General features: G+C 39.7%; 1 protein-coding gene across 2 annotated transcripts in view; it reads left to right on the top strand.

The window, feature by feature from the left end:
• Window positions 1-18914, top strand: part of QSER1 (glutamine and serine rich 1) — a 44689-nt gene that overhangs the window by 1044 nt on the left and 24731 nt on the right. Inside the window, exons 2-3 of one of the 2 annotated variants that reach the window (XM_071559047.1) lie at window positions 15663-15772; window positions 16986-17150. In XM_071559047.1, the coding sequence (XP_071415148.1) occupies window positions 15663-15772; window positions 16986-17150 (275 nt within the window). Of the gene's footprint in view, window positions 1-15662; window positions 15773-16985; window positions 17151-18281; window positions 18365-18914 lie in introns of those variants that run through there. The other variant, XM_071559048.1, reaches the window with a different exon arrangement.

The following is an 18914-nucleotide window of genomic DNA, read 5'->3' as shown; positions in this document are numbered from 1 at the left end:
TCTGACCTCCGCGCCGTGCGGAGCCTCCGCGCAGCTCGAACTTATCTGGAGCGTGTCAGTCCCACGGAGAGTTCTGCAAAGTTCCGGGAAGTTGAGGGAAAATGCAGGGTATCTTACTGGCTTCGGGTTGCTTTTGGATTGTGTAACTCTGCCAACTAAAACGAGTGTTTTCTGGGCGATGAGATTTTCGTTGTCGTCTGCCTTTTTATGCCTCTGGCTTGATTTATCTGCAGTTCCCATCTCGACGACGTTTAAAGGTAAAAGAATCTCAGGCTAAAAATATCCCGTCAAAATAGATGCGCTTATAGATGAATGACTTTGCGTTTGGTTCTGAAAGTGGTCAGGCATGTCTGATAAGATTAATAGATTATCAAGTCAGAAAGACTGTTGCAATCGTCTCGTCTGACCTCTTCATAAAGCAGGCCATAGGACCTTTTTTCCTTTCCAAATCTGTGTTTGAAACTCAAGTTTACATTTTAGAAGGTGAAGGTGAAAATTTCCAATGAGGAAAATTCAGCGCAGTTCTTGGTCAAGTATACAAGTGGTTGTTTTGGATTTTATTTGTGATTTCTGATCTGAAGAGGGTTACCTTTCGCTTCTGACCACTGAGTCTTACTGACAGCCTGTTGACACTGAAAATCCTGTTTCATATCATATTTTCTTGAGTATGAATTCTTAGGAATTTTTATTAACTCCTTGCTTTACTTACTTTTCTTAAGAAAAAGATTGTAATCTTTTGAAGTTTGTTACCAGATTTTTTTTGCTACTTATTTTCCCAGCTTTCTCTTTGATTTCCTCCAGTTTATTGTAACAATTCCTGAACTGTGGACATGGCATTTGAGAAGTTATTGAGTCAGTCAGACCCTAGATTCTCTGTTTCACAGAGAATTGCAAGGCCAGGTAGTTTTTTGGCCAAACTCTTGTCCCATGAAGCTGTTTAGCCAATTTCTCTGTGTATTTGACTGCAGTGCAAAGTAGGGTCTCCTGTCATCCTTTCCAATTTTTCTTCCTAATTGTTGAACTACTTTTGGTCACGTTGCTGTGTTGGTTTTGGTGGAAATGAGTGACATGTCCTTTCTATGTTGCTTTTGCCAGTTCTCATCATCTATTGAGGATCTATTCCATGAGGAAGGTTTGAATTTTCCAGGTCATTTAAGAACATGTAGTACAGAAGCCAAAGTGGATTTCTCAGGGATCTTAGAAGAAACATGACTGCTTGATGCCCCCAAACCTGGTTTAAAATCCTACCTTTAATCTCTTTAATAGCTGCTATATTAAGGCAGTTTAAGTTGTATATTTTGGGAATTTCTTAATTGAAATGGCATGGAGAAAAGTGCCAAGACAAGTACCATGCAGAAGCTCATTTGATCGATGCCTGCTACCAGTTAATCAAATTAGTGTTACTATATGACAATATTTATGCTGTGGTTCAGGAAACAATGTCAAGAAGACCTTGTTTAGTTCTTTCAAGTTTCATATCAAGGCTTTGTACATGGTGATGAACGATGCATGTATAAGGTGTTGGCTGGAACATTTAAACATTTTTTTTAACTGTAGCAAGGACGGGGAAAATAGCATGAATCATATTTTGTGCTTGAAGTTCTCATCAGCTGGGTTCTTGGAACTCATGTCATTTTAATAGGAACTAATATACCCAGTTGGACACAATGTTAAGTAGAATCTGGGCTTGCATCAGTGTTTGTGGTTTCATTGTTGCTGATAACGTTTGTCTTTGTATGAATGGAGCCAGTTGCTGGGGTATTGGGATGTAAGAGTGATGCAAGAGTGATTCCTCTCACTGCCAAGGCTTGCGATGGCCTGGGAGGAAATTGTGAAGGTGCTGTCTGTGTTCTCGACTTGTGTTACAGATCACTTCACGTTTTTCAAAATGGTGTTTTTCATTGAAGTTGACAGGTAGTCATCTAAACAGCTGAAGCTGCACTAGCCTGATGTTAAATTAAAAAATGTGTGTCATGTTCATCTGGTACTTCATTGAAAAGAATTCAGCCTTTAGGTGATACAGATAACAATATTTCATTCAAATTTCAATTCATATTTATGCTGTTGCAGGCTGTGTCGTGGCAGGCTACATTCCCTTTGTGTGGAGAGCCATGTTCACAGTCTCAGCTCATCAAAATGATTTCTCCTCCCTACAAGCGTTGCTCCTGTCTTCCTGCGCTTCACTTCAGCCATCTGGTTTTTATCCTGCTCCTTATTTCTTGCAGGCACTGTTTTGTCTGTGCAATGGCACTGTTCTTATCAACTGAAAGGAAATGTGTGGTGAAGTGTTATAAAGACATTGCTACCAGGCCTGCTGTGACATAACTGTTCCCATGGAACAGAAGGCAGGGAACTTGGGGATGGAAGCTGATGGAAATCACCTGAATCACCTGTTAACTGAGCAGGGATCCCTCCTGCTGAGGAGCATCCTGGGACTGCAGCCACACAGCAGGGCCTCAGTGGGTGCTCCTGTCCTCGGCACTCCCCTGCCCCCCACAGCTCTTGCACAGGCTGTCAGCATCCTCAAGGAATTTCTGATGGTTTGATGGGCACACTGCCACTTCTGACCTTTTATGTAGCTGTTAGAAAACCTTGCTGCTGTGCTGAAAGTCTTCTTGTGGCACAGTCTACAGCTGTTGAATAGCAGATAAGGTATGTCATGCTTACTTGTTATTTGCTCAAGAAAAACATGGTATTCAGAAAACAGGTGAACGTGGAGTAGTTTGGGAGACTTGTAATTGCTTGGAAAGAGAAATAGAATTTGGTGATAATGGATGAGGTTGCTGGTTGAGTTTGTCTGACTTGGTGTTTGATTCAGGAAAGGATTTTTACTAGTGGAAGGATCTCACTGTTCTTGTTCAGTTTTTACCACCACTCTAAGACTCAAGTCTTCTGCTATGTGTGATTAACTTAGTCACAATTATTTTGCTGATGTTGTAAATTTCATGGTGACTGCCATGGCTTTTGATGTTTCTTTGTGCCCATTAGTGTGTGTCCATTTCTGCCCAACCCAAAAATAGGAAGGTATATATAATTTAATTCAAGCTGATTCTTTGCAATAGATAGTAGTGACATTTGGTTAGTGTGGTCCAGGTTTATAACAGCAAGTCTAAGATAATGAGTTACTTACAATGATAGTTCATATGCAAAGTCATATAAATGGGGGACTTTTATGATAAACTGTTATGATGGGTTTTTAACTCAGCTTTGCATAGCTGTCAAACTAATGCTTATTGTAACAACTGTATGATAATTGTGATTTAGTCAAGGCTCGATTTTAAATTCTAATGGGTTTTTGCATAGCTATAGAAACTCTAAAAGTGCAGACAGCATGTTTTAGAAAGGAACAGAACATTTTCTTTCATCAAGTGAAATTGTTCTGAGAGGTGAAACTAATGTTTGTAGTTAAACACATATCCTACAAAAGTTCCCTGTGGCTTAGTGTTTCAAATGTTGAAAGGAAAGCTCATAATCTGGGAATATACTTAGAACATTTGCTATTAAAAAGCACAGGAGGATTAAATAAACATATAGAAAGCTAGGTCAGTTTCAGATCTTACCAAATGTTCTGTCATAGTTTATGTCTAAAACATTTATTGCAAAATAAACCCTGGTAGTCCATGGTGTAGCACACACACCTTACAGTGACTTGCTGGCTTTTGTTGTCTCCTTTTCTTTTTCTTTTTTCATTTGCTTTAACCTGCATTCAGCACACACTGAAATCGCAGCTGTGAGAAGGTCAAAGATTGACCGAACAGAGTCCAAATGCTTTCTTGCTATATGTCCCACAGCTTTTCCAAGGTGCAGATGTGTGACCATCTTGCAAAATCCGTGCTAAAATTTCTAAATGAGCCAGACAGGCTTGTTTGGAATTACCTCCAGCTCACCTTCCTCAGATTTAATGCCAGCTTTACGGGAAGTGTTTCAGGCAGCGTATGTCCCTCTGCTTCAGTGAGCAATGGTGGCACAGGACAGCGTGCAGAGGAACCAGCTGAAACTTGGTCTGAGGGTGCAGTTACATGAGATGGCTGAACTGGCTGCTCAGGCTCATGCTGCTAAAGGGGCTCCCTTCCTCCTCCCTTATGCTGGCTCTGGTGTTTGTGCAACTGCACAGGGAGCTGCTCTCGTTTGTTAATCCATGAGAAAACTATCCTGGCCGAAATGGTGAATCGCTGGAGCTATGCTGGTGTAGTACAGTGCTGTCAGACTGGAATCCAGAGGTGGCACCGAGGGATGAGCAGGGAGCAGAGCTGTAAGCAGTGAGCTCTGTGGCCCTGGGCAGGTTTTAGGTGGGCTCAGTCTTGCCATGTCACTGTCTTAGTGTGACCTGGAGAACTTGGTAAGTGTCTGTGTTAGCCGAGTGTTTGACTTCTCTTGAGATCACCTAGAATGGTATGTTGGATGCAAGTCCTTTCCCACAGAGCCAACAACTTCAACACAGGTTACTGAATATATTGCTCTGAAAGAAAGGAAGGGTTGTATTCTTCCACCTATGCAAAAAGCATGTCAGTCCCTTAGGTATATTTTACCTTTCATCCTGTTAGCTTTAACTGTAGGTGCTTACCTTATACCCCTTTGTTTCTTCTGTACTTTTTCCCACCTTTTATTTTTACTTGGAAATGCTGTTGATTGTGGCACAATAGTGTCTTAGGAAGGAGGTTGTTTGTAGTAAAATCTTGGTTCCTGTCAAGAAAAAAGCACCTGTGACTGAACTACATTGATTCTAAACAATTCTAGAGCTCCTAGAGTGGGTGTATTCTTTTTGGTATTTGTTTGTTGTATTTTGTCAAAGCATTCACCAATTTGCATGTCAAAAAGTTACTTTGTATGGTGAGCATCTATTCCTTACATAAAACAAAGAAAGAACCAAAGCAAACACCAGTTAAAAGGCAGCACATTAATAGTCTCACTTCAGGCCTTTCTTAGCAGCCGAAGTGTGACAAAAATAACTTTGAGCAGCATGCACAGTCCAGCCTTTCCAGCATGGCGTTTCTTGCTGTATCATGAAAGTGACAGAGAAAGGAAAATTCATAGAAGTTTTAAGCAAAGAGAAATGTCCTCAGAGAGGGCAGAACGCTTGGTTATTAAGTACTAGATTTAATTGTCTCACTGGGCAAATTTTGCAGTTTTTGGTCTTACTTCTGCTATTCTCTCATCTCCTGTAACATTGCTTTCTTTGTTTTATTGCTCTGGAGAGACCTAGGGATGAATGGACACTTATAGCCTCAGAACCTTTCTGATCATGGGCTACAATAAATAATGGCAAGCTCCTCTTATGCCTGGATCTCTGCATATTTGAAAGTTTCTTATGCCAAAACAATTCAGCAAGAACATATATATGTTTAGACAAGATTTTGTTCGCCCAAATTGCCTTTCTTCTTTCTCATCTTCCTTCTGCATGCCTACCTGTGTTGCTTGTAGAAGTGTAACCAATTACTCTCAGCAGAGAGAAGGCACCCTTAGGCATCCTTATCTTAGAGTAACAGTGTTTACATAGGAGGATACAAAGGAACGTTTATTCCTTAATAACCCTGTAGGAATAATACTTGGGGCTGTCATACATCGAGATTTCCTTGAAGATAGCCCTCCTTTTTCACTTGGCAGTGTTGTGTAGGAAGAGATGGAGGGCCTTAGCCTTCATCTAGCATTTCCAGCAACTCGTTCTGAAAGCTTTTGGGCATCCAGAACCTGCCAGCCACGGGGCTGTGTGTTCTGTGGTGACGCTGAATGCACCAGCATGTGCTGCACGTTGCACGATGCGCTTCTTTCTGACCAGGAAATCGCTTTCAGAGCTATGGCAGCTTAGTGCTTCACACCACATCCTGTTTACTTTCTCTCCTCTTCGTGTCAAAAATTCCAGGGCTAGACAGTGAATAATCCTTCAATCCCGATGTTCCTCCCATTTCATTATTCTCTACTGAGTCTGCCAAGAGTAGGGTTTCTAGTAAGTTTTTCTTGAATGTGAACACTTGCTCATTTGCTCTGCAAAGAGTGATGATCATAGAAAGCCAACTCTCAACAGAGTGTTAACTGCCTTCAGTTGCTGGCACTGCTGACCTGGAGGTTACTGATATTCAGCACCACTGAAGAGAGGTGGGATTTTCACCTTTCCCCCTCCAAAATGCTCTCTGTTATTATTTTTAAGAGAATGAAGGTTTTTCACCAATTCAAGGATGTTCTTTTAGTTTGTGTGTTTTGACCTAGTTAATACTTAGTTTTTTTAGACATCTGCACGATCATCAGGAAATCTTAAAGCAATATCTGGGACACATTCAAGGAATTTGTTTCATATAGTAAGGTTTTTCCCATCCCAAAATAAGCGCCATGTATCTGTAACTATTTTTCTACAATTTTGAACAGTGCACTTTTTCTGATTGGAGCATTCACAAACAACTGTGTTCATGGTATTTTCAGCTAAAGAGTGACTGGTGACAACGTGGCAGTCTGGGTCCTCTTTGCAAGGTCAGGAATGTAAATTTAAACCTGTTTTAGGATTAAGAGGTGTAAGAGCTAAATTCAAGGGCTGTGCTAATTTTCCTTATAAAATTAGGTAATAACACCCCGTGATGTTTCCTTTAATATAAAGGACTCTTTGCAGTGTTTTATGATGAACTGTGTGTTGTTAATACGTTGGATCTTTCCTGGGCACACCTCCTAAATTGGGATAGGACTGGTGTTAGTCATAGGGATACTTCATTTTCAAATCTAAAGGAGTTCATATGAGCTGCTCAGCCCTTGGAGTGTGTTGTGGGATGGGCAAAGGACATTGTGCTGGAGGCTTAGAGCACATTTAATGACCTCGAATTTTTGGCTGTATGGATGATCAAGGATGACAAGATTTGTGGTCTCAGCTGTGGGCAGTGAGGAGATGCCTTTGTTCTGTGCCAGTTCTGTGGGTGTGGGCCATGAAGCCACTGATCTTCACAGGGGTCCAGTATGTTGTGTACTGAGCTCTTAGAACACTGAACTTCACAAAACCTTGAGAAACTGACTCTTACTTCAGTGCTGAGTGTTTAAAACTGGATAGTGAGGGCTGTAAATCTGAGTGGGTTAGTACGTATGCCTTAGTTTCCCTAGATTAAAGGAGATATTTCATGGGCTGTGTCACTGTAAAGTGCTTGGGGATTTGGCAATGAAAGAGGTGTTGCCAAAGATGACTCTCTGGGTATATAGCACATGTGCATTTGCACTTACCTCTTTTGTGGTGAAAATCTCAAATTCAGCATTGCTTTTTCCACAAAAATGGAAAATAAAGGGCTTATTAAGAAATGGGCTATCAAGTATTCCTGTAGAACCCTAAAGGTGACTCAAGCTTGCCACAAGAAACGATAGTAACTGGGAGGAGGAGGGCTGAGAAGCATTTCCATAGCTGAAATGAAGGGTATCTTTAATAAGACACTGATGAGGATGAGCCACATCTTCAGATAATGCTCTGCTGATTTTTATATTTCGAAATAAGATGTTGTTACTAAAAGTAATGAAATCTTTCTGTGTGCATCTCAGCCAACTGTAATAGAGAATTATGCTGTCCTCAACCGTTAGTACTGGAAGGATCTTGAGAAGAGTTTTGAATATCTCCCAGGTTTGCTTTTGGCAGCAGAATAGCATCACATATCTGAGAAAAAGTACTAGATTTCCTTTTCTGTCTGTTACAAAAATCTTTGGAAATAGTGAGTAAAGGTCTAGGAGAGAAGTACAGCTGATTTAAAAAAAATCACAGCTAATCTCTCCATGCTGGGTAAAGAAGAAGCTCTTTCATAGAGGAAAGGTAAAAGAAGAGGATAAATAAATGTAGTGACAAAATAATCCAGTGTCTCAAAAGGCAAGAAGACAAGATTGCCAATGTTTCTGTGGTGTAAACTACACAGACCATGATGGGTACTTGTTTTTCTGCAGAGAGTGATAGAGTGGAAGCTGTCAGGGAAGATGTTAGAATCCCCAAAACATTGCTTGGCAAACAAATGTCTTAAAATTATTTCTGACACTGCATCATAGTATAAATTGGGAGGATATGTGGACATATCAGTGTCTGTTTTGATGTGGAGAGTAATGATACTGAGTTCATAAGGACATCGAAGTTAGACTTCAATATTCAGAGCAGGAATACTGAAAGCTCCTCTTCAGACCTTGCAATCTTAAGAAATGCACCAGGACCTCAAAACTGGCATTATTGTAGAATAGTTTAGTTTTATTTGGTTTTTGTAAGCTGCAATATTTCTGTTAGAAAGTTGCTTTGATTAGGTTTCCAAGATTTTTTGTTAAAGCCAAGAGAACTGGTAGCAGTATTTGCCAATTCTGATTTAAAAAAAAAAAAAAAAAAAAAAGAAAAAAAGAGAGAGATAAAGATGATTTTGTTAAATGTGCTGATGTACTGCATTTCGGCCATAGATGACCTCATCAATCAGCTCATTTGGAGTATATACCTTAAAAATAAGAACATAAAGTAGTTTGTCCAGTCCCTCCATAGTAACTGAACTTGAAGTTTATAAATAGCTCAGTTCTATCTGAATATTAGTTTTCATATACATGGTTTCAAGACAGAGTTTAACTGATTTTCTGAAAACAGAATTATACTGGCTTTGTTATTAAGAACTCCACAGGTTACTTAATCAGACAAGCCAGCACTTGCACACAGGTATTGAAGTACCAGTAAGGCTATTTTGGCTTTCCTGAAGCAGTTTTGGGCTTTTTATTTTTAAAAGGACCAAGCACAAGGAGTTCAGACACATTAATGTGGGAATAAAAGGGAGATGGATCTTTTTTTGCCATAAAATCTTTTTATTCCCTTAAGATGTGACATGTATTCAGGTGAACAATCACAGGAACAGCATGAACTTTTGCTCGCACAGGCAGTTCTCTGCTTGTAATTTTCTACCTGAAAATCAATTTCTTAGAAACTCCTTATCTCGACTCCTAGAAAGCAAGGAAGTAATGAGTGTTTCCTCTCACAAGTACCTCCAGGCACTCTTTGGCCCACATTGTGGTGGGTCTCAGCCCTGCTCTTGGTGGCTCTGCATTTGAATTGAAGTGGGAAATTAGCATTAGAGCTTCATCTTTAATGAAAGAGTGAAGGGTGGTTGCCTTTGGTGTGCTACAATATGATGTACTCTGCACTGGATACGTGTGTGTAATTGCACTGAAAGGGAAGAATGTGACACAACCAACAGGCAGCTGAGATTGTCCATAAAATATTGTGTGTTTTACCGAGGTACCTCAATTCCACAGTCTGTTTCTATATTTCCATCTTTCCAAAAGTCACCTCTCTTGAAAAATAACATTATTAGATAGTTAATGATACTCAAAACGATTGACATCTATTTATTTCTTGTTATAATTGAAAAGCAGGCTAGGTAAATTCTGAAAGTTGTATGCTGCTCTTAAAAGAGTGCTCTATGTACCTTTTAAGATGTATTTATTTTAGAGATGCTTTTCTTCTAAGTTTTCAGTGGTGGACTTTATTTTTCAAGTAGCAAATTATTTTCTCTTCCATCTCATGGACACTGTAACTGTTCTAGACTGTTAAATATTCTTGATCTTTGTGCAAATATAAGTTGAATCTTCAAATGTTCAGGTTTGTTTTGTCTTGTGTAATCTAATGTGAGGATCAGGGGAATTAGATGCAGAGAGAAGGCTGGTTTCCTTTTTTCCCCTGAACCTGCCAACATTTTTAGGCTTCAAATAAAACTTGTTCTTGCAGTGTTCTTTGCACTATTTCTGTGGCTGGAAAATAGAGGTGAAAAATCACATATTGTATACATTTAAAAAATATTTTGTGATGAAATGAGTCTCTGGACTGAGGAGTTTGTTTTCCATTCTTTTCCTTTGGAATCATTTTCTGAAGCATTTTCTGTTGTCTTTAAGTGCTGACTTTTAAACTTCCTGGAGTGTGGTGGGCAGGAGTGATTTGGTGTTATTAACAGTATTGAACTTATTTAAGCAGCAACTTTCTTCCTCTGTCCTTGATGTTTCTGCTTCTTGGAGTCATGGGTTTTTTGAAAATACAATAACGAACCCATTTTTGGATTAAAGTTATCTACCTATAACTTTGCTTTGGAATTTTGGTTTTATTCTGAGCTGCAGATGAACCCCAGATGCTGAATTATGTTCCAGTATGACTGCAGCAAATGGTGAACTCTTGCTGTTACAATGGGCAGCTGAAGGGCCATTTACCCTCCATTCCATCTGTATTAAATTCAAATGTTTCTGAGTAGTACTCATCCATTCTTTCTCCACGAGATGCTTGAATAAAGGCAAATTAATAAAGATAAGTCCTGGAAAAAAAGTAGTAAATGTTATATCCAATACTAAAATAATTCTGACTACAAAACTTCAATCTGGAACTGCATTTTATGCATTTTAAATCAAATACAGTGAACAAAATGTAACATAAGCTGTGTATCAGTCTGCATATCTTATATTTAGAGTGGCATTTTTAGTATTTAGAAGTGCATTTGTCATTTTTATGGCTTTGCATTTGCTCTCTGACTGGAACTTGCTATTGCACAGCAGAATAGCTGGTTGAAGAGAGGCTCCTTTGACAGGTGTCTGAGCTTTGGGATGGAGAGGGAAATTTGAGCAACTCCTCTATTTCTTGTGTCTCAAGTAAGATAAAATGCAAAGTGTGAGTTCTGAGGTACCTCCCTGGCAGCACGAAGCTCTCACTGTTCTATTTAATCTCCTGTTTGGTGATTTAATTAGGAAGAGGCTGCACACAGAGTCATCATCTCACAGGAGCTCTTGTTTTCAGTATGGCAGAACAGGCAGCCAAAAGCTGAGATCAGATTCCCTGGCCTGCCTCAAATCTGATCACTTGTGTGCGTGCTGGGTTGTTGCCTTTTGTTTGGATGGGCTCAGTTGTTTTGGTCTCAGACTTGCCCACTGTTGGGGCACCGAGTTTCCCTCTCGGGTAGCAGGAGCACCTCTCTGATCTCCTGGAGTCAGGAGTTTCCTGTACAACTCGTCGTCTTGGAGGTGTCCAGTTTCACTTTGAGCACAGCCTGCACATTCGAATACCCTGTGATTTAATGTGGGGTTGTCTTTTGCAATTTTCCTTCATATGAGAGGCAGGAGCTACAAGTGCCTAAGAAGGTGTTGTGCTCAGAAGTATCACAGACTCACAGACTGTTCTGAGTTGGAAGGGACTCACAAGGCTCCTCGAGTCCAACTCTTAAGTCAGTGGCCCACACTGGGGGTTGAACCCTTGACCTTGGCATTATTACAACCAAGTCTGAACCAACTGAGCTGATCTCGGGGTCTCCTTTGCTCCTTAGGAGTTCTGGTCTGTGTTTCATGTAAGCATTTTAAGTTTCCCTGGTACTTGAATAATTGCTGTTACTGAACTAAAATAACCCCAACAATCCAAAACAAAAAAACACAAACAAACAAACAAAACCAACAACAACAACAAAAAAAAACCCCACCCCAAACCCACAAAAGCAAATTAACAATGAAAACCTTAAAAACTACTGAGCTGTAATGAAGAATTATCTAGAAAATAAAAGATGAAAATGCCCTCTTTCCATGTATTGATACCTCTTGTATCGAGTATTAAGTGAACTAAAATACTTGTTTTTAAGTAGTTTTGTTTCTGTGTTTCATTCTGTATGGATCCATATGAGAGCAAGCTTATTTGAAGAAAGTAAAATAAATAAAATACTTACTTGTATGTCCACTGTTCATTGCAGCTAAATTTTGTCTCCATAAAAATGATACTTCCATCTGAGTTGGAAGCTGAGCAATGTCTCCATCACTTGGGTAAAGTGCAAACCTGGTAATTGTCTTGGCAGGTGAAGAGTGTGGTGAGTGCGATGTGACCCAATAACCTTTTGCAGATGGAGACCTGAATTCATATAAAACTATTAGATTGAAGAATGCTTTGAAAATAAATTATTGTGAGAACAGCAACACAAACAGATATGTGAAGAGTGGATTCCTGGATAGCTTAATCTGGGCTAACAAAAAGGAGCTGTAAACCAAAGTTTAGGTGTTTTAGTAACAGTAAAGTGCAGTGACTGTACATTTTTTTTCCTAGAAATTTACTGGAGAGGAAACAGTCTTCTGTTAGCCCAACTAATGTAGCTGAAAAAACCAGGTTAATACTTGAGTTGTTTCACTTTCATTGTCCCAAATTTGTTGTTGTTGTTTGGTTTTTTTATTTCATCATTACAGCAATAACAAATACTGATAATTCTTTATGGGGCATCTCTAAAAGGACACTTAAATATTGGATTAAAATTGAATGGATCTTCTCAAGGAAAAATACTTCAGGGAGGGACTATTTATATGTCAAATTATTATTATTTTCTAGCATTAATCACTCTTGTGCAGTAAACTATGACAGTAGAAGTGGGAAATCACTGTGGTAGTCAGTGATAAGGGCTAAGTGGTTTTGAAACACTGTATAGCAAATAATGATAACAAATAACAAAGTACTGAGCAATGAGAGTGTCTCCTCAGTAACCCGTGTGACATTTCAGTACAAGTGAGGACTCGGGGAATTTTAGCAAACTTCGAAACACGAGTACAAAGGGCTCAATAACCATAAGGTTATTTGCCATGCTGAATGTGGGTTTGATATGCAGATTATGTGGTGTATAAGTTCATCTGTTTAAAAGCTAAATTTTATAAAAAGAAACCCTAAGGCAGTAATCTTTCAGATTACTGTGCTTGTTTAGGATAAGCTTATGTAAACTAAAGGCATATATGCAAGGCTTTTTGAGATAAGAATCTACAATCCAGCAACCAGTAATTATACAATAAACAATTAAGTGTTCAAATAAATACAAAGTTTTTATTGAAAGACAGATTCATTTTTGAGGTTGCGGTTGCATTAACTGTGGAGTTTGTATTAAAAAAAAAAGCCACCGTACACGGAGTGTTCTGAAGAATCTCATCAGATTCTGCGGCTCTGGTAATTAACAATGTTTCTGAGCTCCTAAGTCTAGAGGTTATTTTGTATCCTATTGTTAATTCATGAATCCCTCTTGTTACAAAGTGTTTGTCCAAGTTTGTTTTGCGAGTTACTTCTGTCATTCCGAGCATTCTGCTCTACAGGCTTGTGTGTGTCAGGCTGTTGTGTAGTCTCAGTGTGTGCTGTACCTGCCCTTTACAACAAAGGTGTTTACTGTAGAGGAGTGAAGATGGGAAAAGGAATCACCATCTTCACCAAACAACCAGAGTAATTAAAAATTTCAAATAAAAAACCCTAAACCAACAAAACACGCACAATAAACCCCCAAACATACCAAAAACAGCCAAAGAAACCCCCACACACAACAAATTAATTGTTCAGTTTCCCCAGTTTCCAGGTGGCTAATCCACCTTTTTTCTCGTGAGCTTCTGCTGTTACAATGGCAGAGGAGGAATGATGGGATGCTACTGGATACAATCTGTGCTGGTTTTTTGGGCTCCCACCTCATCTGGAAGGATTTTTGCTGCAAAGGACAGGCCCGGGTGCCTGGTACATCCCTGCAGTGCCAGATGTGCCTGAAAATACCGGATTGGGAAAAGGAGGGTGTGCTGCTGTGTGAGTGATGAGTGGAGTAGAATGTCAGGATCTGCCTTTAAAATGTGTATGGAAGAGAAGTCAGCACCACGTACTTTCACACAGGTAAATTCTTGAAGAGAGCTTGAAAGAAAAACCAAGTAAAACCTATTTCTGTTGCACAGGGAAAGTTTTCACAAGATCAGCATTTGTTTTGGTGAAGATGATTCTTGCTAACAATGTATGCAGTGCCATGGTTCAGTTTATAATCTTATTTTCTCATGTAGTGCCTTTTTTTTTTACTTATTAAAAAATCCTGAAGAAAAATTCATGTCTCCTAGGTCTTATGGATTTTTTCCCTAGCTATGCAAGTTTTTTCAAAAACCCCAAACCACCCTGACTGTCAAATTTTTCTTGTGAAAATACTTGCAGCATTTAAATTGACTTTATTACATGCACAATGATTTATGTGCAGAACACCACTACAATTTTTGTCTGGAAATAATTAAAATTTTTTAATCTTGTAAATAAAAAATAACCTACAGTGTCATGTATTCGTGCCTGCCAGTTGTCCATAGTGAGGATGCAAATCGTTAGATTTCAGTCAGCATGTAAAAGGAATCAGTTGCTGATGCACAGCATTGAACTGCACAAAGATCCATCCCTGACAGCACAAGCACATGGATGTGCTGACTCTGAATTTAGGTTTGGCAGTTCTCTAAATTGTAATTATTGCTGTGAAAGGTGTTTAAGTGCTAGACAATGAGTGCAACTGAGAAAAGCAGTGGCTGAGGTTGTTTGTTTTTTCAGAGGATTTTGGTTCATTCTTTAGGCTTGTGCTTTAGCCTGGCATGCCAACTGTAGAGCACTGCTGGAGTGGAAAATGCATCCCCCTGACTGTGCACCTCGGGCAGGGAAGTCCCACTCAGATAAGCTCTTACTAGTTCAGGTTGTGCGGAGGTCACAATGCTCTTACAGGATCATCAGGCTTCTCTTGTCATCTTAAAGAAAATGAGGCAAATCCAGTAGTGTTGCCAATTTTTGTGTTGTGTGGTGTCTTCTATAAAAGTTTCCCATGATGTCATGATTCCTGGCATCAGCAGTTCAATTTTTCCCTTATGCAGAGACTGCCCCCTCATCCCAGGGGATGAAAGAGGATAAGGGAAGCCTCCCTCACAGCAAGCAGCAGGGAGGGCTGTGGGTTTCATCGTTTGGGTTATTCTGGCATTTGTTTACAGTTGAATTTTGAACTTAAAGCAATCTCATGTGTGCCCTGGTAGCAGCTACCTATAAACTGAACATCCAACAGGCAAGAAGAGGAGATGATAAATGGTCACTTGGTCATGCTGGCCATCATTATTTTCCATTTGACAGGTGCTGTACAGAGCTGAGTGTGTGGAAGCTTGAAAGCTTTGGGATTTTGGTTTGCTTCTCCCTCTCTTTTCTGCTTTTTAAATTGGAAATCATTAGGACTCTTGGCACATTCTTAATGTTTGGTGTTTGGCTTGTATTTATTTATTTTCCTCCTTGTTGCTTTTGCGTGGACCCTGACACTGTATATTTTAAGTTTACTTCCACTAAGCTTGATTAAAACATCATGTTAATTTAGGTGACTCATTACAAAATGTTAAATAAAAGCTGTGAATCATTTACTTACATTTTGTGCTAGGAGGTCTGAAGATGGATTTCCCACTTTGTAGTGCTTTCACTGTCAATTTTGTTGAATTGCCACACAAGTACCAAAATCTTTAAAAAAACATTGCTCCTGCAGCTTCCTGGTCAATGCAGTCTTTGAATTAAATGAGGTCCTGTAAGTTTTATTGGAAATAGAAATGGAGATGTTAAAGTGGGCCTGTATTGATAGTCATCTGCTTTGCAGATTTTACATCAGTAAATCATTACAAAAAGTACCACTGAACTAGGAGGGCCTCTGTCTTTCTGACCTGGGGCTTTATAAACTCCCCCCAGCCCCCTTCCAGCTTTGGCTTCTAAAGTTTCATAATACTTTTATTATCTGCTTAACATTTTAGTGATACCATAGCACAGCTACATCTCATCTCTGATCTCAGGCTTGTGTTCTTTATTTCTGCAATGTTTTGGCCTGTGATTGGAATTTCATAATTGTTCTTTGTTTCTATAGCTGTATGTTTTTGCTAATAATGTTTAATTTGTTCCTTAGCTTAAGCTATGGAGGAGGACACTCATCACATTCAGAAACAGACCTTCACAGACAGACATACACAGCTTCTCATCAGCTTCCTGGATACTCTGCTACCCAACATCCTGCTGGTAACTGTCCATATCGTGAGAATGCTGCTTAAATAGCTACAGAGGAAAAAAGATAATTGTTAAGTAATTTAGATTCAAGTTGATGGATTTTATAATCAGAGGGAGTTTGTCATGCAGGTGGTAGCAAGTGGTATTAGAAAACCTGAATTTGTAGCAGAAAGTTAACAGTTGTTAGCTTTTTATCAGAATGTCGTAAGCAGTAAGGAAAATAAAAGAGGGAAGTAATGCTCACTACCTTGCTGGCTTTTGAAAACTGCATTTATTCTTTAAAATACCACTTTTCGGGACTGGGTCTGTGCATAAGAGCCAAACATGAAACATGCCTCAAAGCCAGCAGCAGAAATCATGCCAGTTATGGGCTAAAGCAAACAGCACAGCTGGTGTGAGCTGGAACTTACTTGTGCAAACTAAGACAGTGCTGGGGGAAAGTTAAAACTTACTTTAAATGCAGTAGCAGGTTAGGTTGTGTTATGTCTGCATCAGGATCTGTCTCTGATCCTGGTGATATCCTCTCTCTGCATCAGGAGAAGGCAGGGCATGTCCTCCTTATGCTTGCTTTGCCACCTGGTTGTAAAGAATGATGTTTGAGCTCCTGTGCTGACTGGAGTCTGCACTCTTGGGCACGTCCTGATCGGGGCAAGGGAGGGTCAGAACTGTAGTCTGGACATAATCTCAGTTACTCACAACTCTGCATCCCTCCAGTGCTTTCCACTGAGCCCTCTGCTGTTGAAAGGTCTGAGCAATGAGAAACACGTAAAGCTGTTTGTGGAATGCCACCAAAATTCCTTTTCATGTGTTAGTCCTACAGAGATGTCCAAACTGCTGCTACCTGCCCAAAGAGGGGAAAGGTTGATACACAGAAGTGGAACCCATTTCAGGAGGAATTCTGAATGTTTAACCAGTTCATGTGAAAATAGACCAGCGAATCTTCAGATGAAGGGAGGATTTTATTGGTGTACCTAAATACTGTTTTAAACGTTGTTGGCATAGATGTAATAATAGATTTTAAAATGTATAATGGAGTTCAAATTTATGGTTGTAACAATACATAAGAGTTAATTACTGAAAAATCAATGTACTTTAGCAACAATGGTAATGTTTCATACTGTGTTTCCTTTTTTGTGAATTATGAGTATCCCTGTTACTTGATTGAGCTTCTTGGAATTTCATCTGAATTGTCTGTTTTATTTCATTTCCCTCCACCATCATCTAGGTCTTTCAGGAATATTTGATACCAGTATGCACAGTGCTGGAAGTAACACTAAGGAAACTTCTTCAGTCATGAATTTTCTCTCTACTGTTGAATCTCGTACTGCCCAAGCAGTCTCTTCAGGATCTACCCTTTTACCACAATTCAGGGCTCCTTCCTGGCAGACAGGTGAACATTTTCTCTTGTAATAAAATTTTGTCATTGTTATATGAATGTTTGGGAGGAATTGAAACAAAAATATCTTGACTAACTGAAAAGGCTGCATGTTTTCTACTTTTTTTATGTCTTGATATTTAAGAATATCAAAACTAGTGGGATATATTAGCAGAAGAATTATATGAGCAGAAGTTGTCATTGTTTAGAAGGGATTTAGATGCATAGGATATTGTTTTGTCTAAGAAGTCAAATTTATTTTCCCAACTTTGTTTGGAATTAGTCTCAGTATCAGCATAAGCATGTTCAGGTGGACTGCCTGTACATCCTAGCAGATCTCTCATTCTCAAAGCCTGTTCCCTGTGATAGTTTGTCTGTGATATTACTACTAAAAGCCTGTGGATTACTTTGGCCCCTTTGTACACAGAAGTAATGAGCAAGGTGTTCTCAAAAAGAAGGTCTGAAGTGCATGTCACATAGAAATAAGTGATCTAATCTACAGCTAAACAAATCTGCCATCTCTTTTGTCAGACTGACTGCCTTCTACGAGCCTCCCCCATCTGTCAGGCCTTCAGTGCATAGTAGGAAACCATTTTTGAGCTCGCTATAGGCAGTCCCACCAAGATAAGTGTTGCCACTGCATCTGTGGGTAGCTTCAAGATATGGTTAATCTTAAGGAGTGATTGTGCAGCTGTGCAGTGAATTGGGTCTGTTCACTGCTCTGACAGAGGATGTCTGAGTGGTTTTGTTCCTTTGGTGGGATGGTTTTCCTCTGTATCAGCAAGCTGGTCTGTGTCTCAGTGCTGTGTTTGCTGCTTTGATTTGGGGAGGAGGCACAAGGTAGGGAGAGTGGAGCAGCCCTTTTGTTGGCAGTTTGCACTCATTCTGGTACAGGTAATGTGCAGCTGCATTCTGTGAAGGGCTACTCCAAAAGGTTGAGAATGGAGAATGTGGCTTTTTTTTGATATGTGGGAGCACAGGTGAAGATGCACACTGTTAATCTGTCAAAAAGCCCGTTATATAAATCAGTGTTTAGAGTTGTGATGACCCATCTCACACCAGAATGTCAGCTGGGAAGAAACCTGTTTTTCTCTTCGTCCTAGCATTTTCTGCATTGCAGCCTGGCTAACAGTGACTTGTGAAGAATGGGCAGACATGCTGTGGGTCGGGTTTGATGTTGGTACCTGTGATTGAGAGACTTCTCAGTACTCATTACTAAGAACTCATCAGTAAGCCCATTTTTCAATATTACCAGTTCTCTGAGCTTTCTGTTGTCCTTTAATATTTTTGCTGCTTTTCTGTAACCCTCAATCCCCCCAAATGCCTTCTGAGAGCTTTGTCTTCTTCAAACTTTTTTGATGAGGGAAAGCAAGAGCTCTTCACTCTTCGAGGTGACCTTTCTTTAGAAGGGTTTCTTGCTTTGAGGTTTTTCTCGAAGCCCTGCAACTGTTGATCTGGGGGGCAAAGGAGGAACAGTGTGTACTATTGTCCCACCAAGCGTTCCTTTGATCTATGGGTTGTGTTACCAGAGTTCTGATTTCTTAGGGTAGTGGAGGTGTGTCTGTGCACACAACTTACTACCTTTGCCATACCTTTTGTCTGCCCCTCAACTAAAGTAAAAACATAAATCCCGGAAGTTCTGCTGTATCGGTGCTTCCATGATTGGTTCTTGTCTGGTTTAAGAAATTACCTGCATAGTAGGAAGGGCCTTGATTTATGGAAGAGAAATTGCAGATTAGAGGAGAAATTATCTGCAGTTCAAATAGGTATAAATTTTTC

Source organism: Pithys albifrons, chromosome 6 (assembly GCF_047495875.1).
Source record: "Pithys albifrons albifrons isolate INPA30051 chromosome 6, PitAlb_v1, whole genome shotgun sequence".
In the NCBI taxonomy this organism is placed as follows: domain Eukaryota; kingdom Metazoa; phylum Chordata; class Aves; order Passeriformes; family Thamnophilidae; genus Pithys; species Pithys albifrons.
The sequence above is the reverse complement of the archived record's forward strand: the minus strand, read 5'-3'. Positions and strand labels throughout refer to the sequence as shown.